This window comes from Dunckerocampus dactyliophorus, chromosome 11 (assembly GCF_027744805.1).
Source record: "Dunckerocampus dactyliophorus isolate RoL2022-P2 chromosome 11, RoL_Ddac_1.1, whole genome shotgun sequence".
NCBI lineage: Eukaryota > Metazoa > Chordata > Actinopteri > Syngnathiformes > Syngnathidae > Dunckerocampus > Dunckerocampus dactyliophorus.
This window is the reverse complement of record NC_072829.1, coordinates 27,312,133-27,336,816: the sequence shown is the minus strand read 5'-3', so window position 1 is coordinate 27,336,816 and position 24,684 is coordinate 27,312,133. Positions and strand designations below refer to the sequence as shown.

At 39.5% G+C, this 24,684-nt stretch overlaps 5 protein-coding genes across 5 annotated transcripts in view; all 5 read right to left on the bottom strand.

Annotated features, from left to right (window-relative positions):
- LOC129189689 (protocadherin beta-16-like) overlaps positions 1-11,444 on the bottom strand; it is a 91,159-nt gene extending 79,715 nt beyond the window's left edge. Inside the window, exon 1 of the mRNA XM_054791645.1 lies at positions 7,391-11,444. Coding sequence (XP_054647620.1) covers positions 7,391-9,802 — 2,412 coding nt within the window. The 5' untranslated portion in view covers positions 9,803-11,444. The remainder of the gene's footprint in view (positions 1-7,390) is intronic.
- Positions 3,585-5,993, bottom strand: LOC129189743 (protocadherin gamma-A12-like). Its single transcript, XM_054791742.1, has one exon. It carries the CDS (start codon positions 5,991-5,993, stop codon positions 3,585-3,587), a length of 2,409 nt encoding a protein of 802 aa, XP_054647717.1.
- LOC129189592 (protocadherin beta-11-like) lies at positions 11,364-17,057 on the bottom strand. The gene is made up of 6 exons (XM_054791415.1): positions 16,985-17,057; positions 15,245-16,438; positions 13,569-13,790; positions 12,894-12,944; positions 11,455-12,338; positions 11,364-11,393 (listed from the first exon to the last, which is right to left on the bottom strand). The coding sequence occupies exons 1-6, from the start codon at positions 17,055-17,057 to the stop codon at positions 11,364-11,366; spliced, it is 2,454 nt and encodes an 817-aa protein (XP_054647390.1).
- A 618-nt stretch (positions 17,058-17,675) lies between these two features.
- Positions 17,676-24,684, bottom strand: part of LOC129189690 (protocadherin beta-16-like) — a 97,365-nt gene continuing 90,356 nt past the window's right edge. The window contains exon 2 of the mRNA XM_054791647.1: positions 17,676-19,694. Coding sequence (XP_054647622.1) covers positions 19,677-19,694 — 18 coding nt within the window. The 3' untranslated portion in view covers positions 17,676-19,676. The remainder of the gene's footprint in view (positions 19,695-24,684) is intronic.
- LOC129189704 (protocadherin gamma-A12-like) lies at positions 21,928-23,596 on the bottom strand. The gene has a single exon (XM_054791661.1). The coding sequence runs from the start codon at positions 23,594-23,596 to the stop codon at positions 22,028-22,030; it is 1,569 nt and encodes a 522-aa protein (XP_054647636.1). The 3' UTR covers positions 21,928-22,027.

Here is a 24,684-nt window from a genome sequence, read left to right as displayed (position 1 = left end):
TCCGAAAAAATCCACAAGATCCACAAAAAAATATCTCTCTTCAGATGGCGAACAGACCGCCGTCTTTCTCAGCAGTGAAGCTCTAAAAGGAGTTGAAGAGGAGGACCACTGCGCTGACTATTTTCATCCTTTTCAGTGACGTATCAACAGCGGCCCTGAGAGCATTTTCACAGTAGTACACTTCCGTATTTATTAAGTCAAAAATATATTATCTGGACTTTAAAACCATTAGTGATAAAAAAATATTCTGGTCAATATGAATAATACAAATGTTTAATAGAGGGAAGTAATCATTATACAGAGCATATTAAGACTTATCCGTTGGCAAAAGATCATTATTTGCACTTTTATTTTGAAATTATGAACGCTCCAAATTGTAGTATAGGTTAGAAATAAAGAAGAAAGATTATGTCTAATGATTTCAGGGTTTATTTATTTATATTTATTTTACATGGACACAATTTTGATGAGTGCTGTTAGCTAATGTATTTTTTTGAAGGAATTAACATCTCAGTAGGATGACATTCGTAATTGCTAGGTATAATTTAATTAGGTGCAAAATATTCAGCCTCAAATTCCATTTTATAACTATTTTATTTTGGTGTTTGAGTGAATCATTTCTTTATGCATACTGTTGTAGATTTGCCACTATAAAAAGTGGGCTGTGTTTGTTGCAAAAAACAGCATTTCAGCACCATGACCAGTAATTGTTTAGTAGTGCAATAACTCTCTATGCCAAGGAAATTATTATAAAAGAGAGCGTTGAAACATGAACACAAAACAAAGAAAGAATGTCATGCATAAACTTAGTCAATGATTAAGCCGCATTAGAAATATATAAAAAGGCATCCCAATTGTGTTATTGATGTTGAGTGTCAATATTTGGGTTGCATAAGGGAAGAGGGAACATTTTCTGGATCAATTTACAAAGACAACGTTCTTTTTAAATAAATATCAGATCATGCGGTAATCCGTTTAGACAGTAAAGTGAATTCTAATTAACATCACATTTTAATTAAAATATGGTATTTGGATATTGACATTGTGATAAACACAGAGGAGGTGTTCACTAAGTACAACGAGGTCAAGTATGTCACTGTCCTCGGTGCTGACGCAAACTTGCCTTGTTTAACTTTGTATGACTCAAAGATATAATAATACAGATACATAAAGATATAATGATAAAAAGACATAATTGTATGACTCAACGATAAAAATGTGAACATAGTAATTAAAATTAAAGATGTAGCCAGGGCTTAATTGTGCCAGTCGAGGCTACTGTGGTTTGTGCACATCACTTTCTGTTGTGCTGGTCCCTCTTAATTTTACTTACTGTTCCATTTTTTTCTGTGAAGGTTAGCAGCATAAGTACCATTTCTGTCAAGTGTCATTGGTTTTGCCCCACCCAAGTGTCTATGCGCTGTGCCGCATAATGTTTGGTTGCTATTCAGTATTGTGTGGTGACTATTTATCCTTGGTCATCTCCATACATCACAACAATTCAAAACGCAGAGCCACATAGGAGCACCGACCACACTGTCGAGCATAAGGCTTGCATATACAAGTTCTACTACATCTATTCTCAATTCACGTGTGACTTCATTGACTGCTTCAGGACACAAAATCAACTGACAAATGACAAATGTCACAGCCCTGTTAACAAACAATCTTATACTTCAGGATATACTATAACATATACTTAGTGTAAATGTATATATACACAGGTCACAAATGGTTACTGTCTGACATCAAGGCACAAATTATATGAATTTAGATGAAAACATATAACCAGCGTTCCTAAGCACTAAGTTCAAATCAGTACACAAGGTAAGCAATCATTTTTGACCATTTTTATTTGATATTCAAACTATACCAATTGTTGTTCCATGTCAAGCAAAAACAAAGGTTTTACAAAGCTTAAGGGGAAGATAAACATTATAGACCAGGGGAGGTCAAACTCATGTTAGGGGCCACATGCAGCATGTCAAGTGGGCAGGACCAGTAAAGTCAAGGCAAAAACAACAATCCATGTTTTTACCTTTGTTTTAGTGGAAAGAAGTATACAAGTACATTGCGAAAATGTTTCTATTTTTTATAAATTATCATGAACTATAATAAACTATGTTTCAACGGGTGACCCTATCTGCCAATATATTTCAAAAATCATCTCTGCTATTGTATTTGTCGTCGGGCTAATGTTGGCAAAATGTTGTCACTTCTCAAGACACAGAGTTCTGCAGCCATCATCATGCAAGATTTTGTGAACTTACTGTCAGAATTTATGCTAATGCTACTTTGCTAGCAATTAATTAAAATTGACTGCTGTTTCATCAAACCAACCAGCAATTCATTTACCTTCTCTTTGTCCGTATTTTTCACCATGATGAGTGTCATAGTGCCAACAAATAATATTACTGGCACACGGAAACTTAATACATGAAAAGCTCATAGGTTTCTCATTCAATGTGAACAAAAAGGAAGTGGTACATTTTTATGAGAACACTCTACACCAGGGATGTCAAATTAGATTTTTATTAAAGGTCACATCCCAGTTATGGCTGCCCTCAGATGGCAACTTCTAACTGTCAATATATATGAATGTAACCTCATGATTTATTACATGGTTTCCCTTGGATTTGAGGGTTATATTTTTGCGAACAACCTGATGGGTAACTTGCTTTGAAATGAGAAGTGAAGTGAGATTATCAATGTGTCAAGCTGACAATCATGTATTTACATGTGGTAACAAATTCTTGGAATTGCTTGTTGCATGATCAGATAATATTAAAGTTGACAAGAATTGCACGCAGTACAATTTTTCTGTCAAAATAAAAGAATAAATACATTTAGAAAGAAAAAGGTTGAAGTGCATGATTGACATACATTATTCTCAGGCTTTCGCAGGCCACATAAAATGACGTGGCAGGTCACATCTGGTCCAGTGAGTTTGACATTTATGTGCTACAGTCTATACTTTATCCACTTATATCCTTTTTCAGAAATACATTTTGGCTAATGAGAGTGTGGGGCTACTACAACACCGTAATAGCAAACAGCAGATGACGTATTGCTACAATGTTCAGTCTGAGTTCAAAAGTTGTGCTGCCTCTTATAAAATGACAAAAAGAGTGTGCTCCCACAAATAAGAATTTTTATTACAACAGAATTAAAACATTTATGTCTTTTATGCATTTTTTTTAAAATTTTCAAATTCATCCGACAGGGTTCATTTGAAAGTGGCAAACTTATATAATCAACAGTGGATCAAATATTAAGTTATTGTTTTGTACATTATACACTGATCAGTTCCACGACTTCAAAATGTTTAGCCTTCCAGGAATAACATCCATCCTGAGGTTTTGGCAGAACTAGGAAACAAGTACAACAGACATCTGACCTTTGCACTTGCCTAAATGGGTTTGTACAAGTTACGTTTTTTTGTAATTAATCAATTATTATTTCAACACTTTATTTCTGAAATAATCTATATCCACTGTGTATTAAATTATTTCAAACTGTCAATCTTCCATCACCAAAGGAAGGTGTGGTAAAGTTCCCACAGAAAAATGTAAATGTTGAAAGACTCAAAAACAGAGAAAGAATGGGGAAACGTGACTCACCAAAGTTGACATCTGTGAACAGTTTCCTGACAGCTGCTTTGTCACATGCGATGTATCGGCATCAGCTCCATCCACACTCACTAAACTTTGACTCAAGGCTTGCATATTCTTCATGTCACTTTTTCTGGAGTCAGTGGTCCTGCACACCTCGTAATTGTACACATGTGGGAGAGTCCCTGTCCCCAAAGTGTTTGAGTAACGTGGTGGATAATATGGAATGACTGGGAGGCTGGAGTGGTACAGGATGCGAGACTGTCTCCACCTGTACACTTTGACTGATATGATAAGCAGCAAGCAGGTGATGAAGAGGAAGGAGACCACAGCCAAAGCCAAGACTAAGTAAAAAGTCAGCTTGTCATTGTACTCCTTGTCATGCATGCTAAAGTCAGTGAACTCTGACAGCACTTCAGGGAAGCTGTCTGCCACCGCCACGTTAACAATGACTGTAGCTGAACGAGAGGGCTGCCCGTTGTCCTCCACTAGAACAGTCAGTCTTTGCTTGACAGCATCTTTATCAGTGACTTGGCGGACAGTTCTTATTTCTCCATTGTGTAGGCCCACTTCAAACAGCGCCCTGTCTGTGGCTTTGTGCACTTTATAGGAGAGCCAGGCGTTCTGTCCAGAGTCCACATCAACAGCCACCACTTTAGTCACCAGATAGCCCACATCTGCTGAACGAGGCACCATTTCAGCCAGCATTGAACCACCCGTCTGGACCGGGTACAGGACCTGGGGGGCGTTGTCGTTCTGGTCTTGGATCAGGATGCGGACACTCACGTTGCTGCTGAGAGGAGGGGAGCCTCCATCCTGAGCTCTGATCACCAAGTCTACATGTTTAATTTGCTCGTAATCAAATGATCGAACTGCACTGAGAACACCAGTTTCTGAATTTAAGGAAACATAAGTAGAAACTGGACTGCCACTTATCTGTGTGTCCTCTAAAAGATAAGATATTCTCGCATTTTGATTCCAATCAGCATCTCTAGCAGTGACAGCATATATGGAAATACCAGGAGAATTATTCTCTGAGACATAAGCAGAATAACTGTTTTTATCAAATAATGGTGCATTGTCATTTATGTCTGAGATTCTAAGATGCAACTTTGTTGAACTAGAAAGAGGAGGTGTTCCGAGATCAGTGGCTGTAATTGTTATGTTATATTCCGAGACAGACTCTCGATCAAAGTATTGATCAGAAATCAAATTGTAATATTTTGTAAGAGATGGCTCAATTTTAAAGGGAAGTTTTCCATCTATTCTACATGTTATTTGTCCATTTCTGTCAGAATCTGCATCTTTTATATTTAGAATTGCAATTGTTGTGCCAGGGGGTGAATCTTCAGGCAAAGGATTTGAAAATGACTTTACATTAATTACTGGAGCATTGTCATTTACGTCAATTACATCAAATATAATTTTACTGGTCCCAGTCAGCCCACCTTGATCCTTTGCTTCTACCCTCACTTCAAACTTTTTGTCCTTTTCATAGTCTATTTGACCAGACACATAAATTGTACCTGTGTTTTCATCAATATTAAATAGATCTGCTGCACTTCCTTTCATTTTAGACAAACTGTAAGTGATGAGTCCATTAGAACCACTGTCAGCATCTGTAGCATTTACAGTAATTATACTAGTTCCTTTCATTGTGTTTTCCATAACAGTAGCCTTATACGTTGATTGGTTAAATTTGGGTTCGTTGTCATTTACATCTAGCACATTTATTTCTATGTTCACTGTACCAGATCTCTGTGGTGTTCCTCCATCCACTGCAATTAATTTTAAAGACAAACGGGGATGTCGCTCTCTGTCTAAAGGCTTCTGGAGCACCATTTCAACATATTTACTGCCATCTGGATTTGCATGCTGATTCAGTATAAAATTGTCATTTGGTGACAAAATGTAATTCTGCAATGCGTTTTGCCCCACATCTTGATCCTCTGCACTCTGCAGGGGAAAGCGCACTCCAACGACAGCAGACTCGCTTATTTGAAATATGAGAGTTTTATCTCTACTTGCAAATACGGGAGCATGATCATTTATATCTAAAACCTCAACAATGATTCTGTGCAGTTCTAACGGGTTTTCTAAAATGACCTCAAAGCTGAAGCTACATGGCGTCACATCTCCACAAAGCTGCTCTCGGTCTATTCTCTCATTGACAGCTAGAACCCCTTTGTCTGTTTTCAGCTCGGTGTACTGGATGTTGTCTTCTGTCAAAATACGGGCCCGCCCAGAAATGAGTCTTTTCACTTCCAAACCAAGATCTTGTGCCACATTACCAATAATCGAGCCTTTCTTCATCTCCTCGGGGATAGAATAACGAATCTGACCACCTACCGTGGTAACCAAATGAAGCAGGAACATGAACATTGTCATTTGCCGTCGCCATCCATTTAACAACCTCGATGTTGCGCATGAAAAAGGGCAAAGTCCGTGAGAATCCATGGCGGCAAAAATTAAAGGAGAGCGACTTTGTCTTCTGGTAAATAACCCGTTTCCTCCTTACACCAACTACTTAAATATTTACTTGCAAATGTGAAGCACAGACGGTTATTCTGTCATTTGTCCACCGCCTACAAAAGAGAGAAAGCCCCCTTCAGTGCCTCGTCATTTGTAGGGAGGACTACGCATGACGACAACGCGAGCAAAATCATGTGTAAGCCAATAGCGTCCCTTAGAGTCGAACAAGTAGAAGGACGAGCGAGACAGAACAGACTAAAGTGACTAATAAAAGTAAGGTGAATAGTCCATCCACTTTATGCAACGACTAAGAGGGCAATAATAATGTATACACAAGATTTCAAAGTCAAAATAAAAAAATATAGTAAACCATGAGCCAACAATGAACAACTAAGAAGTAACAACAACAACAACAAAATCTGTACTGAAACGTCTGAAAAATCCCGCTGATAGGTTTAAATGCAATTTAAAATGTACAGGCACAAACGTGTTTGCAAGGGCAATCTAACACTTGCCATGTAGACAGTAAAATACACAAATATGAAATCATTAGTTAATTCACAAAATGACGATTATGACGAATAGAAATGAGTAATGTTAAGATTAAAATGTTAAAATTATGTAGTTATGATGTTTGCTGTCTTTTTATTTAACTCAAGCCAAATGACAACATAAAGCCATGCATCACAACAAGACATCACCAATATTAATAGTATAATGTGATACAATTTGCGTCAAAACTGGAGTCATAATTCATCAATAACAACAAAATTTGCTCAACATTAATTCTAAAAAAGTTATTGTCATTATGTATTGAAGAGTGGTATTGTGACAATGATGTACTGAAATAATGTTCATTATATTGAGTTCTTATTTTAGGGTGGGAATTAAGCCATATTTAGAGAACAGTGGATGCATTGACGTTAATGAATCTATTATTATATTATGCTTGTTGTATAAAAAGGTATATATCTACACTAATCTAAATTCAAATAAAGGTGGAAGAAACATCGACCAGTACGGGATGTACCCCACCTCTCGCCCAAGTCAGCTTGGATAGGCTCCAGCTTACTTGTGACTCTAATGAGGACAAGCAGTATCAAAAATAGATGGATAGATGGATGGATGGAACATTTTAGGTTACACGTAGTCCAGAAAACACATTTTTGAATTCTTGAAACCAAAATAACACTGACGTTTTCCATAATGTTCTACTTATATACTGTAGATGCACCATGGAAATGGAAAGCTACTAATCCCACAAAACAAAACAAAAAACATGAAGAATGGTCAAAAATATGACTCACCAAAGTTGACATCTGTGAACAGTTTCCTGACAGCTGGTTGGTCGCATGCGGCGTATCAGCATCAGCTCCATCCACACTCACTAAACTTTGACTCATGTCTTGCATATTCTTCATGTCACCTTTTCTGGAGTCAGTGGTCCTGCACACCTCGTAATTGTACACGTGCTGGAGAGTCCCTGTCCCCAAAGTGTCTGAGTAACGTGGTGGATAATATGGAATGACAGGGAGGTTGGAGTGGTACAGGATGCGAGACTGTCTCCACCTGTACACTTTGACTGATATGATAAGCAGCAAGCAGGTGATGAAGAGGAAGGACACCACAGCCAAAGCCAAGACTAAGTAAAAAGTCAGCTTGTCATTGTACTCCTTGTCATGCATGCTAAAGTCAGTGAACTCTGACAGCACTTCAGGGAAGCTGTCTGCCACCGCCACGTTAACAATGACTGTAGCTGAACGAGAGGGCTGCCCGTTGTCCTCCACTAGAACAGTCAGTCTTTGCTTGACAGCATCTTTATCAGTGACTTGGCGGACAGTTCTTATTTCTCCATTGTGTAGGCCCACTTCAAACAGCGCCCTGTCTGTGGCTTTGTGCACTTTATAGGAGAGCCAGGCGTTCTGTCCAGAGTCCACATCAACAGCCACCACTTTAGTCACCAGATAGCCCACATCTGCTGAGCGAGGAACCATTTCAGCCAGCACAGAACCACCTGTCTGGACCGGGTACAGCACCTGAGGAGCGTTGTCGTTCTGGTCCTGGATCAAGACGCAAACCGTGGCCACAGAACTCAGAGGAGGAGATCCAGCATCGCGGGCAGTAACATTAAAGACAAAGGACTTGATTTGTTCATAATCAAAGGATCGGACTGCGTGGATGACACCATTTTCTGAATTGACTGAGACAAAGGAAGACACAGCTACTCCATTAATCTCTTTCTCCTCCAGGAAGTAAGACACTCGAGCATTCTGGCCCCAGTCTGCATCACTAGCACTGACAGTAAACACTGAAAAACCAGGAGAGTTGTTCTCTGGTACAGTCTTACTGTATTCTGACTGATGGAATTTGGGTGGGCTGTCATTCACGTCAGATATTTTAATGTTGATGTTTTTACTAGTAGACAGAGGAGGAGAGCCTTGGTCAGACACTGTTATGGTAACATTATATTCAGGAACACTTTCTCTGTCTAAGTAGTTGTCTGTCACTATGGTGTAATAACCTGTTAATGAAGACTCAATTTTGAAAGGGACGTCAGAGTTAATGGAGCACATGACAACACCGTTGCCATCAGAGTCTTCATCATTCACATTAAAAACAGCTACAGTTGTACCTGGGGGAGAATCCTCTAATATGGATTGAGAAAATGACATAAGTTCTATTGTAGGGACATTGTCATTCTCATCAATTATATTAACAATGACTTTACATGTATCTGAATAACCTCCATGATCACTTGCATGGACGTTTAACTCATAAATCTTTGATTTTTCAAAATCTAATTTACCTTTTATTTTAATATCTCCTGTTTTAACATTGACATCAAAAAGCTGATCTGCCTTTCTGGTGGCACGAGTGGAGTAGGTGACGTCACCGTAGAGGCCTGCATCAGCGTCGTTTGCACTAACAGTAGTGATCAACGTTCCTGCAGGTGAATTTTCTCGAACATCTACCTTATAAACAGGCTGGCTGCACACTGGTGCGTTATCGTTTGCATCCAGCACAGTGATTTGAATTCTCACCGTCCCTGATCTATGTGGCTCACCGCCATCTGAAGCAATCAGCATGAGAGTGTGAGTCTCCTCTTTCTCTCTGTCTAAAGGCTTCTGCAAAATCATTTCTATGACATTTTTTCCAGGTAATACGTTCTGTACTTCTAATTTAAAATTATCTGAAGGTTTAATAGTATATTTCTGAATTTCATTAATGCCAACATCCGGGTCATCTGCATTCTCGAGAGAAAAACGAGTTCCAACTGCGACACTTTCAGCAATTTTCAAATTAATTTCATGTTGTGGGAAAGAGGGGCTGTTGTCATTAATGTCTGTGACCTCCACTGTTACACGATAAAGCTGGATTGGATTTTCTAAAATGATGTCGAAACTGAAGCTGCAGGGCGTCGTCTTTCCACAAAGCTCTTCTCGGTCGATGCGCTCTTTAATAACAAGTGTGCCTTTGTCCCGCTTTAAATCAACATACTGACGGCCTCCTTTCGTGATAATACGAGCTTTACCTGCTACTAGTCTGGCCACATCCAAGCCCAAATCTCTCGCAATGTTTCCAACAAAAGAGCCTTCTGCTTGCTCCTCCGGTATGGAATAGCGAGCCTGTCCAGTCACTGGGCTCAGCTCACAGAAACAAAGAATGACAAACAGTGTGCGCCATCGGCCTCTCACAGCGCTTATCCACATACAAGCCATCCTCAAGGCAAAACATATGTCGAAAATGTTCCTTCAGAATAAAAACAAACGCTCATAAAACAATACATCCGAAAAAAAGGAGAATCCACAAGAAATATGTATCTTCCGATGGCAAGCAGACTGTCGTCTGTCTCAACAGTGAAGCTCTAAAAGGAGTTCAAGAGGAGGACCACTGCGCTGATTATTTTCGCTGCTATTCAATGACGTATCAACAGCGGCCCTCAGAGCATTTACACAGTAGTACACTTCCATCTTTATTAACAGTAGAATATAACATTGTCTGGACGTTAAGACTTTTAGTGGTGCATATGTTATGGTCAATATGAATAAAATATTAGGACTAATCAATTGTCAAATTATCGCATTTGGACTTTTATTTTGAAATTGCGAATGGTCTGATGGACAAAAACGTCCAGGTCGGCAAATAACATTACAAAATTCCTCCACATTGTCGTTAAGGTAAGAAATAAAGCACAAACAATACGCCTAATGATTTAAATGTTTATTTGTTTATTTTACATGGACACAATTTCGATGAGTTCTGTTAGCTTATGCAGTTAGAAAAAATAGGATTTAAAATCTCAGTAGGATGATTCATAATTGGTATAGTTATAATTTAGTTAGGCGCAAAGCATTCAGCCTCAAATTATGTATATTGTATATACCATCTTTGAGTGGATTATTTCTTTATGCATACTGTTGTAGATTTGCCCCTATGAAAAGTGGGTTGACTCTTTTGCAAAAAACAGCATTTGAGCACCAGAAACAGTAATTGTTTAGTGCTGCAATAACCCACTATGCAATGGAATTTATTATAAAAGAGATAAACATAAACACAAAATAAAGAATATGACCCATTAACAAGCGTCATAGATAAACTTATTCAATGATTAAGCCGCATTATAAATATTTAGTAAGGCGACCTAATTGTGTTATTCTTGTTGAGCATCAATATTTGCGTTGCATAAGGAAAGAGGAAAACTTTTCCAGATAAATTTCGAAAGAAAATGTTCTTTTAAATAATTACCAGATTAATAATTAACCGGTAATCCATTTAGACAGTAAAATGAATTCTGACTAATACAACGTTTTAAAATAGGGTATTTGGATATTGACATTGTGACAAACACAGAGGTGTTCACGAAATACAATGATGTCAGGTGCGATGCTGTCCATGGTGCTGAAACTGTGGTCTTATGGAATTACCTTTGTATGACTCACATATATATTAATAAATATATATCAAGATATAATAATGATACATATATAATTGTATGGCTCAAAGATAAACATGTAAACATAGTAAATGAAATTAAAAATGTAGCCAGGGTCTCTAATTGTGCCAGCAGAGGTCACTGTGGTTTGTTCACATCACTTTCTGTTGTGCTGATGATCCCTTACTTTCTGTTGGGTGTTTCCTGTTTTCGACGATCTAGCATTCCGTTTTTTTTCTGTGAAGGTTAGCAGCATAAGTACCATTTCTGCTCAGTGAATCTACACCCATTCTACATTATACAATATATGATTGAAAAGTATGTGATTTCAAATTGTCAACCTTCCATCACCATTGGAAGGTGTGGTACAATCCCCACTGAAAGATTTCAAAGTTGAAAGACACAAAAACAGAGATAGAAGAGTGAAACGTGACTCACCAAAGTTGACATCTGTGAACAGTTTCCTGACAGCTGCTTTGTCACATGCGATGTATCAGCATCAGCTCCATCCACACTCACTAAACTTTGACTCAAGGCTTGCATATTCTTCATGTCACTTTTTCTGGAGTCAGTGGTCCTGCACACCTCGTAATTGTACACGTGTTGGAGAGTCCCTGTCCCCAAAGTGTCTGAGTAACGTGGTGGATAATATGGAATGACTGGGAGGTTGGAGTGGTACAGGATCCGAGACTGTCTCCACCTGTACACTTTGACTGATATGATAAGCAGCAAGCAGGTGATGAAGAGGAAGGACACCACAGCCAAAGCCAAGACTAAGTAAAAAGTCAGCTTGTCATTGTACTCCTTGTCATGCATGCTAAAGTCAGTGAACTCTGACAGCACTTCAGGGAAGCTGTCTGCCACCGCCACGTTAACAATGACTGTAGCTGAACGAGAGGGCTGCCCGTTGTCCTCCACTAGAACAGTCAGTCTTTGCTTGACAGCATCTTTATCAGTGACTTGGCGGACAGTTCTTATTTCTCCATTGTGTAGGCCCACTTCAAACAGCGCCCTGTCTGTGGCTTTGTGCACTTTATAGGAGAGCCAGGCGTTCTGTCCAGAGTCCACATCAACAGCCACCACTTTAGTCACCAGATAGCCCACATCTGCTGAACGAGGCACCATTTCAGCCAGCACCGAGCCACCTGTCTGGACCGGGTACAGGACCTGGGGGGTGTTGTCATTCTGGTCTTGGATCAGGATGCGAACACTAACGTTGCTGCTGAGAGGAGGGGAGCCTCCATCCTGAGCTCTGATCACCAAGTCTACATGTTTAATTTGCTCATAATCAAATGATCGAACTGCACTGAGAACACCAGTTTCTGAATTTAAGGAAACATAAGTAGAAACTGGACTGCCACTTATCTGTGTGTCCTCTAAAAGATAAGATATTCTCGCGTTTTGATTCCAATCAGCATCTCTAGCAGTGACAGCAAATATGGAAATACCAGGAGAATTATTCTCTGAGACATAAGCAGAATAACTGTTTTTATCAAATAATGGTGCATTGTCATTTATGTCTGAGATTCTAAGATGCAACTTGGTAGAACTAGAAAGAGGAGGTGTTCCGAGATCAGTGGCTGTAATTGTTATGTTATATTCCGAGACAGATTCTCGATCAAAGTTTTGATCAGAAATCAAATTGTAATATTTTGTAAGAGATGGCTCAATTTTGAAGGGAAGTTTTCCATCTATTCTACATGTTATTTGTCCATTTCTGTCAGAATCTGCATCTTTTATATTTAGAATTGCAATTGTTGTGCCAGGAGGTGAATCCTCAGAGAGAGGGCTGGAAAACGATTTTACATTAATTACTGGAGCATTGTCATTTACGTCAATTACATCAAATATAATTTTACTGGTCCCAGTCAGCCCACCTTGATCCTTTGCTTCTACCCTCACTTCATACTTTCGATCCTTTTCGTAGTCTATTTGACCAGACACATAAATTGTACCTGTGTTTTCATCAATGTTAAATAGATCTGCTGCACTTCCTTTCATTTTAGACAAACTGTAAGTGATGTGTCCATATGAACCACTGTCAGCATCTGTAGCATTTACAGTAATTATACTAGTTCCCTTCATTGTGTTTTCCATAACAGTAGCCTTATACGTTGATTGGTTAAATATGGGTTCGTTGTCATTTGCATCTAGCACATTTATTTCTATGTTCACTGTACCAGATCTCTGTGGTGTTCCTCCATCCACTGCAATTAATTTTAAAGACAAACGGGGATGTCGCTCTCTGTCTAAAGGCTTCTGGAGCACCATTTCAACATATTTACTGCCATCTGGATTTGCATGCTGATTCAGTATAAAATTGTCATTTGGTGACAAAATGTAATTCTGCAATGCGTTTTGCCCCACATCTTGATCCTCTGCACTCTGCAGGGGGAAACGTATTCCTACTGCAGCAGACTCACTTATTTCAAATATGAGAGTTTTATCTTTATTTGCAAATACGGGAGCATGATCATTTATATCTAAAACCTCAACAATGATTCTGTGCAGTTCTAATGGGTTTTCTAAAATGACCTCAAAGCTGAAGCTACATGGCGTCACATCTCCACAAAGCTGCTCTCGGTCTATTCTCTCATTGACAGCTAGAACCCCTTTGTCTGTTTTCAGCTCGGTGTACTGGATGTTGTCTTCTGTCAAAATACGGGCCCGCCCAGAAATGAGTCTTTTCACTTCCAAACCAAGATCTTGTGCCACATTACCAATAATCGAGCCTTTCTTCATCTCCTCGGGGATAGAATAACGAATCTGACCACCTACCGTGGTAACCAAATGAAGCAGGAACATGAACATTGTCATTTGCCGTCGCCATCCATTTAACAACCTCGATGTTGCGCATGAAAAAGGGCAAAGTCCGTGAGAATCCATGGCGGCAAAAATTAAAGGAGAGCGACTTTGTCTTCTGGTAAATAACCCGTTTCCTCCTTACACCAACTACTTAAATATTTACTTGCAAATGTGAAGCACAGACGGTTATTCTGTCATTTGTCCACCGCCTACAAAAGAGAGAAAGCCCCCTTCAGTGCCTCGTCATTTGTAGGGAGGACTACGCATGACGACAACGCGAGCAAAATCATGTGTAAGCCAATAGCGTCCCTTAGAGTCGAACAAGTAGAAGGACGAGCGAGACAGAACAGACTAAAGTGACTAATAAAAGTAAGGTGAATAGTCCATCCACATTGTGCAACGACTAAGAGGACAATAATAATGTATACACAAGATTTCAAAGTCAAAATAAAAAAAAAAAATATAGTAAACCATGAGCCAACAATGAACAACTAAGAAGGAACAACAACAACAAAATCTATACTGAAACGTCTGAAAAATCCCGCTGATAGGTTTAAATGCAATTTAAAATGTACAGGCACAAACGTGTTTGCAAGGTGATCTAACACTTGCCATGTAGACAGTAAAATACACAAATATGAAATCATTAGTTAATTCACAAAATGACGATTATGACGAATAGAAATGAGTAATGTTAAGATTAAAATGTAAAAATTATGTAATTATGATGTTTGCTGTCTTTTTATTTAACTCAAGCCAAATGACAACATAAAGCCATGCATCACAACAAGACATCACCAATATTAATAGTATAATGTGATACAATTTGCGTCAAAACTGGAGTCATAATTCATCAATAAGAAGAACATTTGCTCAACATTAATTCTAAAAAAGTTATTGTCATTATGTATTGAAGAGTGGTATTGTGACAATGATGTACTGAAATAATGTTCATTATATTGAGTTCTTATTTTAGGATGGGAATTAAGCCATATTTAGAGAACAGTGGATGCATTGACGTTAATGAATCTATTATTATATTATGCTTGTTGTATAAAAAGGTATATATCTACACTAATCTAAATTCAAATAAAGGTGGAAGAAACATCAACCAGTACGGGATGTACCCCACCTCTCGCCCAAGTCAGCTTGGATAGGCTCCAGCTTACTTGTGACTCTAATGAGGACAAGCAGTATCAAAAATAGATGGATAGATGGATGGACGGAACATTTTAGGTACACGTAGTCCAGAAAACACAATTTTGTATTCTTGAAACCGAAATAACACTGACGTTTTCCATAATGTTCTACTTATATACTGTAGATGCACCATGGAAATGGAACGCTACTAATCCTACAAAACAAAACAAAAAACATGAAGAATGGTCAAAAATATGACTCACCAAAGTTGACATCTGTGAACAGTTTCCTGACAGCTGCTTGGCCACATGCGGCGTATCAGCATCAGCTCCATCCACACTCACTAAACTTTGACTCATGTCTTGCATGTTCTTCATGTCACTTTTTCTGGAGTCAGTGGTCCTGCACACCTCGTAATTGTACACGTGTGGGAGAGTCCCTGTCCCCAAAGTGTCTGAGTAACGTGGTGGATAATATGGAATGACAGGGAGGTTGGAGTGGTACAGGATGCGAGACTGTCTCCACCTGTACACTTTGACTGATATGATAAGCAGCAAGCAGGTGATAAAGAGGAAGGACACCACAGCCAAAGCCAAGACTAAGTAAAAAGTCAGCTTGTCATTGTACTCCTTGTCATGCATGCTAAAGTCAGTGAACTCTGACAGCACTTCAGGGAAGCTGTCTGCCACCGCCACGTTAACAATGACTGTAGCTGAACGAGAGGGCTGCCCGTTGTCCTCCACTAGAACAGTCAGTCTTTGCTTGACAGCATCTTTATCAGTGACTTGGCGGACAGTTCTTATTTCTCCATTGTGTAGGCCCACTTCAAACAGCGCCCTGTCTGTGGCTTTGTGCACTTTATAGGAAAGCCAAGCGTTCTGTCCAGAGTCCACATCAACAGCCACCACTTTAGTCACCAGATAGCCCACATCTGCTGAACGAGGCACCATTTCAGCCAGCACAGAACCACCTGTCTGGACCGGGTACAGCACCTGAGGGGCGTTGTCGTTCTGGTCCTGGATCAAGATGCTAACTGTGGCCACAGAACTCAGAGGAGGAGATCCAGCATCACGGGCAGTAACGTTAAAGACAAAGGACTTGATTTGTTCGTAATCAAAGGAGCGGACTGCGTGGATGACACCGTTCTCTGAATTGACTGAGACAAAGGAAGACACAGCTACTCCATTAATCTCTTTCTCCTCCAGGAAGTAAGACACTCGAGCATTCTGGCCCCAGTCTGCATCACTAGCACTGACAGTAAACACTGAAAAACCAGGAGAGTTGTTCTCTGGTACAGTCTTACTGTATTCTGACTGATGGAATTTGGGTGGGCTGTCATTCACGTCAGATATTTTAATGTTGATGTTTTTACTAGTAGACAGAGGAGGAGAGCCTTGGTCAGACACTGTTATGGTAACATTATATTCAGGAACACTTTCTCTGTCTAAGTAGTTGTCTGTCACTATGGTGTAATAACCTGTTAATGAAGACTCAATTTTGAAAGGGACGTCAGAGTTAATGGAGCACTTGACAACACTGTTGCCATCAGAGTCCTCATCATTCACATTAAAAACAGCTACAGTTGTACCTGGGGGAGAATCCTCAGGTATGGACTGAGAAAATGACATCAGTTCTATTTTAGGGACATTGTCATTCACATCAATTATGTTAACAATAACTTTACATGTATCTGTAAATCCTCCATGATCACTTGCATGGACGTTTAACTCATACATCTTTGATTTTTCAAAATCTAAGTTTCCTTTAATTTGAATTTCTCCCGTTTTAACATTTATATCAAACATTTGCTTTTCTTCCTTGGTAATATGAGGAGTGGAATACGTGACGTCACCATTGAGGCCTGCATCAGCGTCATTTGCGCTAACAGTAGTGATCAACGTTCCTGCAGGTGAATTTTCTCTAACATCTACCTTATAAACAGGCTGGCTGCACACTGGTGCGTTATCGTTTGCATCCAGCACAGTGATTTGAATTCTCGCCGTCCCTGATCTATGTGGCTCACCGCCATCTGAAGCAATCAACATGAGAGTGTGAGTCTCCTCTTTCTCTCTGTCTAAGGGCTTCTGTAAAACCATTTCGAGCACCTTTCTTCCATTTGGTTGATTTTGTATTTCCAATTTAAAATTATCAGAAGGTTTCAGAGTGTATTTCTGAACGTCATTAACACCAACATCAGTATCAGCTGCATTCGCAAGAGAGAAACGGGTGCTCACTGCAGCATTTTCCGCAATTTTCAAATTAAGTTCATGTTGTGGGAAGGAGGGACTGTTGTCATTAATGTCTATGACCTCCACTGTTACACGATAAAGCTGGATTGGATTTTCTAAAATGATGTCGAAACTGAAGCTGCAGGGCGTCGTCTTTCCACAAAGCTCTTCTCGGTCGATGCGCTCTTTAATAACAAGTGTGCCTTTGTCTCGTTTTAAATCAACATACTGCCGTCCTCCTTTCGTGATAATACGAGCTTTACCTGCTACTAGTCTGGCCACATCCAAACCCAAATCTCTCGCAATGTGTCCAACAAAAGAGCCTTCCGCTTGCTCCTCCGGTATGGAATAGCGAGCCTGTCCAGTCACTGAGCTCAGCTCACAGAGACAAAGAATGACAAACAGTGTGCGCCATCGGCCTCTCACAGTGCTTATTATCCTCATACAATTCATCGTGATGACAAAAACACAAAAAATACTCCGAGAAGGTTCCTTCAGAATAAAAGCAAGAGCTCCTCAAACAATAAATCCGAAATGAACAGGAGGATCCACGGGAAATATTTCTATTTAAATTGTGAGCAGACCGTCGTCTTTCTCGCCAGTGAAGGTCTAAAGGAGTTGAAGAGGAGGAACACTGGCACTCACCATTTTCACTGCAATTCAATGACGTACCAAGAGCGGCCCTTAGAGCATTTTCACAGTAGTGCACCTTCAAATTTATTAACAGTCAAAAATATATCATCCTGACTTTAAAACTATTGCTGATGGATATGCTGGTGAACATAAATTATAAATATGCATAACAGAACGAAATATTAATTAAATCTATATTTGTCGTTGTTCTTTTTTGCCACATATTCATATTAGAACTTTTATTTTGAAATGATGAATAATTTCTTGAAAAAAAAATTCAGACGCGTAAGGAACATGACAAAAAGGTAAACCGTTGTTGACGCTTAAACATTAATGTACAGGAAAAAAAGCAGAAATATTCATGATCTCCGTTTTTTAATATTCTCGGGTTTGTTCTCTTATGGACACCGTTAGGTGACCTTAGCTATTATATTTCTCAAATAAGAATTAAACTCTCATTAAGATACCGTTTATAATTGGTAAAGTAAAGTTAACTTAGTGAAAATACCAAATCCCAAATTCTGCATACAGTATTGCATATTCAATTCATGGCCATTTAATTTTGTAGTTTGAGTAAATTATTTATTTATACATTTGTACGACTTGTAGGTTTGCCACAACACGTTTGAGTCGAATTTCTACCAAAAATCACAATTTCAGCTCCAAGGACAGCAGTAATGTTTTGGCACTGCAAGAACTAATGAAAAGCTATTAAATTAATTAGAGAAAAAATATGTGAAACAAAACACAATAAAGAAAATAGAATATGACCTATTAACAGGGATCACAAATAAACAAATAATAATATTGGACATGAATATTAATTATCAAAAAGATTCAGCTGGACTAAAAATACATAGCAAAGCGGGGCTACAATTGTATTATTTTTGGAAGCAGATGCATTTTCGTTGCAAGAGGCAAATGTTTTAATTCATTTTAACAAGATACTGCTGAAAATAATTATAAGATGAACAGGGAGCTGTTCACTGAGTAAAACGATGGAGATATGCTGTACTTGGTGGTGAAACTAGTGGGTTTTGAAATGAACTTTGTATTCAACATTCAGGAGTTTTATTGTCATTCGCATAGTAAAACAGGTAGTTATACTATGCAATGAAATTCTTATTATGTTCATTCTCCCAAGAAAAGAAAGAAAACACAAGAAAAAGAATAAGAACATAAGAAACATAAATACCAATAAATTAAGCAACAACAACAGAAGAGACATTAATACAGATAAATAATACAAATAAATAAATAAAAGTGCTATGTGTGTGTGTGTGTGTGTGTTACCTGCGGCATGTGTGAGTGCTTCGTTAAGAAGCCTCATGGCCTGTGGGTAAAAGCTGTTTGCCAGCCTTGTGGTCCTGGACTTCAAACTCCTGTAGCGTCTGCCTGACGGTAGGAGTGTGAATAATGAGTGTTGTGGATGTGTGCTGTCCTTGATGAGGTTGTTTGTTCTTCGTAGGACTCTAGTTTTATAAATGTCTTGCAGTGAGGGGAGGGCTGCCCCAACAATGTTCTGTGAGGTCTTGATCACCCGCTGGAGTGCCTTCCTATCACGTGTTGTACAGTTACCGTACCAAACAGTGATGGAGGCGGAAAGGACACGTTCCATAGTGCATCTGTTGAAGCAACTCAGGATTTTGGTGGACATGCCAAATTTCCTCAGTCTTCTCAGGAAGTACAGTCTCCTTTGGGACGTCTTCATAATTTGTTGGGTGTTGTGAGACCAGGTGAGGTCCTCGCTGATGTGTGTGCCAAGGAACTTGAAGGTTTTCACCCTCTCCACCTCAGTCTTATCAATAAACAGGGGTCTATGCAGCTCCTTTTCCCTTGTTCTTGGGTCGATGATCATCTCTTTAGTCTTATCTGTATTGAGAAGGAGATTGTTATCACGACACCAACCTATGAGGTCCGCCACCTCTCTTCTGTATGATGTTTCAACACCTCCAGTGATCAGGCCGATGACTGTAGTGTTATCTGCAAATTTAATGATGCTGGTGTTGTTCTGGGAGGCTACGCAATCATAGGTGAAGAGCGTGTAGAGGAGCGGACTCAGCACACCCCCCTGTGGGGTCCCAGTGCTCACAATTCTTGAGCTGGATGTGCGATTGTGGACTCTGACTGACTGGGGCCTGCCTGTGAGAAAGTTAAACACCCAGTTACAGAGTGTGGGTGACAGGCCAAGTGTGAGGAGCTTACTTGCGAGTTTGTGGGGGCTGACTGTATTAAAAGCAGAGCTATAGTCTATAAATAGCATTCTGACATATGTGTCCTGGCCCTGCAGGTGAGAAAGGGCTGTGTGGATGGCAGTGTTGACTGCATCATCCATGGACTGGTTCTGGCGATATGCAAACTGTAGAGGGTCCACAGTTGCCGGGATGCTCTGATGTTGATGATGATGTTTGAACCCAGTCCAGATTGTATGACCCAATGACAGAAAAGAAATGCAGACACACAAGCAAAACTAAATAATGTAACCAAATCTACAACTCACATGCAACATACAGGACTGCTTAAAATATTGAAAACGAATATGACTAAGTCTTAAGCATCACAAACACGTGAATACTCATTATAAAACTATTAATATACCAATTACAACAGTAGTCTTCAATAAACTACAAGACAACGCAGGTGAATAGATTCCAAACCAATTTGCATCATTTTGATCCAGTGATGTTTGTTGTCAACAAATAAGGAATTAATATACAACAATGACATTAAAAAAGCATCTCATCGAACCCAGTCCCGTTTCTTTCTTCTTTTTTTTTTAAAGCACTCAACTTGTCATTAGTGTAAAAACAACAACAAAAAAACAAACAAAGAACATCGAGGGCAATATTTCTGACCACCACTGAGCTGAAATGGTCTATACAACCTTAAACAAGAGATGTGGTGAAATAAAAACAGCTCTCTGTGCTATCACTTGAAAAAAAATAAAATGAAACAGAGTTGGTCTGTAGCTTCATGTAAAAGTTAATCTGAGATAAGAATTATCATGTGAAAGGTGAGGGATCAGCTCAGAACTACACAAGAGGAACTTGGGTGATGATCAAGTACTGTATAATACAATGGACCAAAGAACCACCTTAGAACATTGCAGATAGGTTTTCTAACATGACAACGCCCCAAAATATATGGCCAGGGAGTTACTAAAACAAGATGTACAGTACATATACTGTATAATATCATTATATTTATATAAATGTAATTATTATGCCTCTCTTGTAGTGTATTATGGTAATTACAGAACTGTGAATTTGTAAATAGGCAAACTTAAAATAATAAGAAGTGGATATGTTTTTCTTGTTTACACTAAATAATCAAACTTTAGTTAATGGAATGCAAACCCCTAAAAATGTGAAAGTCACCGAACACAAAAACAAACAAAGCAAGGTGGAACATATGACTCACCAAAGTGGACATCTGTGAACAGTTTTCTGACAGCTGCTTGGTCACATGCGACGTATCAGCATCAGGTCCGTCTACACTCACTAAACTCTGACTCATGACTTGCATATTCTTCAGGTCACTTTTTCTGGAGTCAGTGGTCCTGCACACCTCGTAATTGTACACGTGTGGGAGAGTCCCTGTCCCCAAAGTGTCTGAGTAACGTGGTGGATAATATGGAATGACTGGGAGGTTGGAGTGGTACAGGATGCGAGACTGTCTCCACCTGTACACTTTGACTGATATGATAAGCAGCAAGCAGGTGATGAAGAGGAAGGACACCACAGCCAAAGCCAAGACTAAGTAAAAAGTCAGCTTGTCATTGTACTCCTTGTCATGCATGCTAAAGTCAGTGAACTCTGACAGCACTTCAGGGAAGCTGTCTGCCACCGCCACGTTAACAATGACTGTAGCTGAACGAGAGGGCTGCCCGTTGTCCTCCACTAGAACAGTCAGTCTTTGCTTGACAGCATCTTTATCAGTGACTTGGCGGACAGTTCTTATTTCTCCATTGTGTAGGCCCACTTCAAACAGCGCCCTGTCTGTGGCTTTGTGCACTTTATAGGAGAGCCAGGCGTTCTGTCCAGAGTCCACATCAACAGCCACCACTTTAGTCACCAGATAGCCCACATCTGCTGATCGAGGCACCATTTCAGCCAGCACTGAGCCGCCCGTCTGGACCGGGTACAGGACCTGGGGGGCGTTGTCGTTCTGATCCTGGATAAGGATGTGAACTGTGGCCACAGAACTCAGAGGAGGGGATCCGGCATCGCGGGCAGTAACGAGACAAAGGAAGACACAGCTACTCCATTAATCTCTTTCTCCTCCAGGAAGTAAGACACTCGAGCATTCTGGCCCCAGTCTGCATCACTAGCACTGACAGTAAACACTGAAAAACCAGGAGAGTTGTTCTCTGGTACAGTCTTACTGTATTCTGACTGATGGAATTTGGGTGGGCTGTCATTCACGTCAGATATTTTAATGTTGATGTTTTTACTAGTAGATAAAGGAGGAGAGCCTTGGTCAGACACTGTTATGGTAACATTATATTCAGGTACACTTTCTCTGTCTAAGAAGTTGTCTGTCACTATGGTGTAATAACCTGTTAATGAAGACTCAATTTTGAAAGGGACGTCAGAGTTAATGGAGCACTTGACAACACCGTTGCCATCAGAGTCTTCATCATCTACGTTAAAAACAGCTACAGTTGTACCTGGAGGAGAATCCTCAGGTATGGACTGAGAAAATGACATAAATTGTATTGTCGGGACATTGTCATTCTCATCAATTATGTTAACAATTACTTTACAAGTATCTGTAAATCCTCCATGATCACTAGCCTGGACGTTAAACTGATAGCTTTTAGACTTTTCAAAATCCAATTTACCAGTAGTTTTAATTTCTCCTGTTTTAACATTTACATCAAAAATCTGCTCCGCCTCTTTGTTAATATGAGGAGTGGAATAGGTGACGTCACCGTAGAGGCCTGCATCAGCGTCATTTGCACTAACAGTAGTGATCAACGTTCCTGCAGGTGAATTTTCTCGAACATCTACCTTATAAACAGGCTGGCTGCACACTGGTGCGTTATCGTTTGCATCCAGCACAGTGATATGAATTCTGACCGTCCCTGATCTATGTGGCTCACCGCCATCTGAAGCAATCAACATGAGAGTGTGAGTCTCCTCTTTCTCTCTGTCTAAAGGCTTCTGTAAAACCATTTCTATTAAACGTCCTCCATCTGCTTGGTTCTGTATTTCTAATTTAAAATTATCTGAAGGTTTCAGTGCGTATTTCTGAATATCATTAATGCCAACATCGGGGTCGGCTGCATTTGCGAGAGCAAAACGAGTCCCCACTGCAGCATTTTCAACAATTTTCAAATTAATTTCAGGCTTTGGGAAGGAGGGACTGTTGTCATTAATGTCTGTGACCTCCACTGTTACACGATAAAGATGGATTGGATTTTCTAAAATGACGTCGAAACTGAAGCTGCAGGGCGTCGTCTTTCCACAAAGCTCTTCTCGGTCGATGCGCTTCTTAATAACAAGTGTGCCTTTGTCTCGTTTTAAATCAACATACTGCCGCCCTCCTTTCGTAATTATACGAGCTTTACCTGCGACTAGTCTGGCCACATCCAAACCCAAATCCCTCGCAATGTTTCCGACAAATGAGCCTTCTGCCTGCTCCTCCGGTATGGAATACCGAGCCTGTCCAGTCACTGAGCTCAGCTCACAGAAACAAAGAATGACAAACAGTGTGCGCCATCGGCCCCTGACAGCGCTTATCCACATACAATCCATCCTGATGACAAACATACAAAAAATACGCCAAGAAGATTCCTTCAGAATAAAAGCAAGAGCTCCTCAAACAATAAATCCGAATTAAAAAGGAGAATCCACAAGAAAGATTTATCTTTAAATGGCGAGCAGACCGTTGTCTTTCTCGACAGTGAAGCTCTAAAAGGAGTAGAAGAGGAGGAACACTGCACTCACCATTTTCACTGCAATTCAACGATGTAGCAAGAGCGGCCCTCAGAGCATTTTCACAGTAGTACACTTTTATATTTATGAACAGTCAAAAAACAATCATCCAGACTCTGAAACCATTACTTATGGATATGCTGGTTAATATAAATTATAAAAATACCGAATTTAACGAAATGACCTTTAAATCAATGCACATCACGCTTATCACTTGTCACATGATCATATTTTAACTTTTATTTTGAAATGATGAATGGCATACGAAAACAGGTTCGGATCTGCACGAAAAATTCCAAAACGTCAGGACGTTCTCAAAATGCAAACATTGAGGTGAGAAATAGAGCACGGTGAATAATTTGTTTTTCAGTTTTTCAACGTGGTATTATGTTTATTTCTATGAATTAAAAGCTAAGGAAGATGACTTTTATCAGTGGTAAACAATCTCGTTTGATGCAACAAATTTAGTATATGGTTTTACTCTCTTTTTTACAATTATAGATTTTAGAGTATTTTATGTTTAATTGAGTAATTTCTTAAGAAACTACCAATTTTACATTTGTTGCTACAAGATGTTATTTCCAAACATAAAAATATTAGCCACTTGGGATACTGACATTGTGAAGAACACATGCATCTGTTAACACTGGATAGAATGATGCAAAGGTGCTGTCTATGGTGCTGAAACCAGTGGCTTTGTGAAATGAACTTTGTACGGCACACCAACAAAACTACGTAAAATCACAATAAGTAAATTCCATGTAGTCTATTTTCTGTTTTACTGTCTGTTGTGTCTGGGACTGGTCTCCAGTCTCATGTTTTTAACTTGGCGTGTCTGTCTTGTTGTAACTATGTATTTCACCGCCTCTTTAACGTCATGGCCAGGGGTCAACAGATAAGAAAAGAGACTCTTGGCTATTTCT

Bases quoted from the DNA above. Each gene is read 5' to 3' on its own strand.
- LOC129189704 (XM_054791661.1), bottom strand. From the start codon at position 23,596: ATGTTTGTCATCAGGATGGATTGTATGTGGATAAGCGCTGTCAGGGGC.
- LOC129189743 (XM_054791742.1), bottom strand. From the start codon at position 5,993: ATGTTCATGTTCCTGCTTCATTTGGTTACCACGGTAGGTGGTCAGATT.
- LOC129189592 (XM_054791415.1), bottom strand. From the start codon at position 17,057: ATGGTTTTACAGAAGCCCTTAGACAGAGAGAAAGAGGAGACTCACACT. The intron at 16,439-16,984 runs GTGAGCCACATA...CTTCATTAACAG, and splicing joins GTTGATTGCTTCAGATGGCG to GTTATTACACCATAGTGACA. The intron at 11,394-11,454 runs GTGAGTCACGTT...GAAATCTTTCAG, and splicing joins GTTCACAGATGTCAACTTTG to TGGGGATTGTACCACACCTT.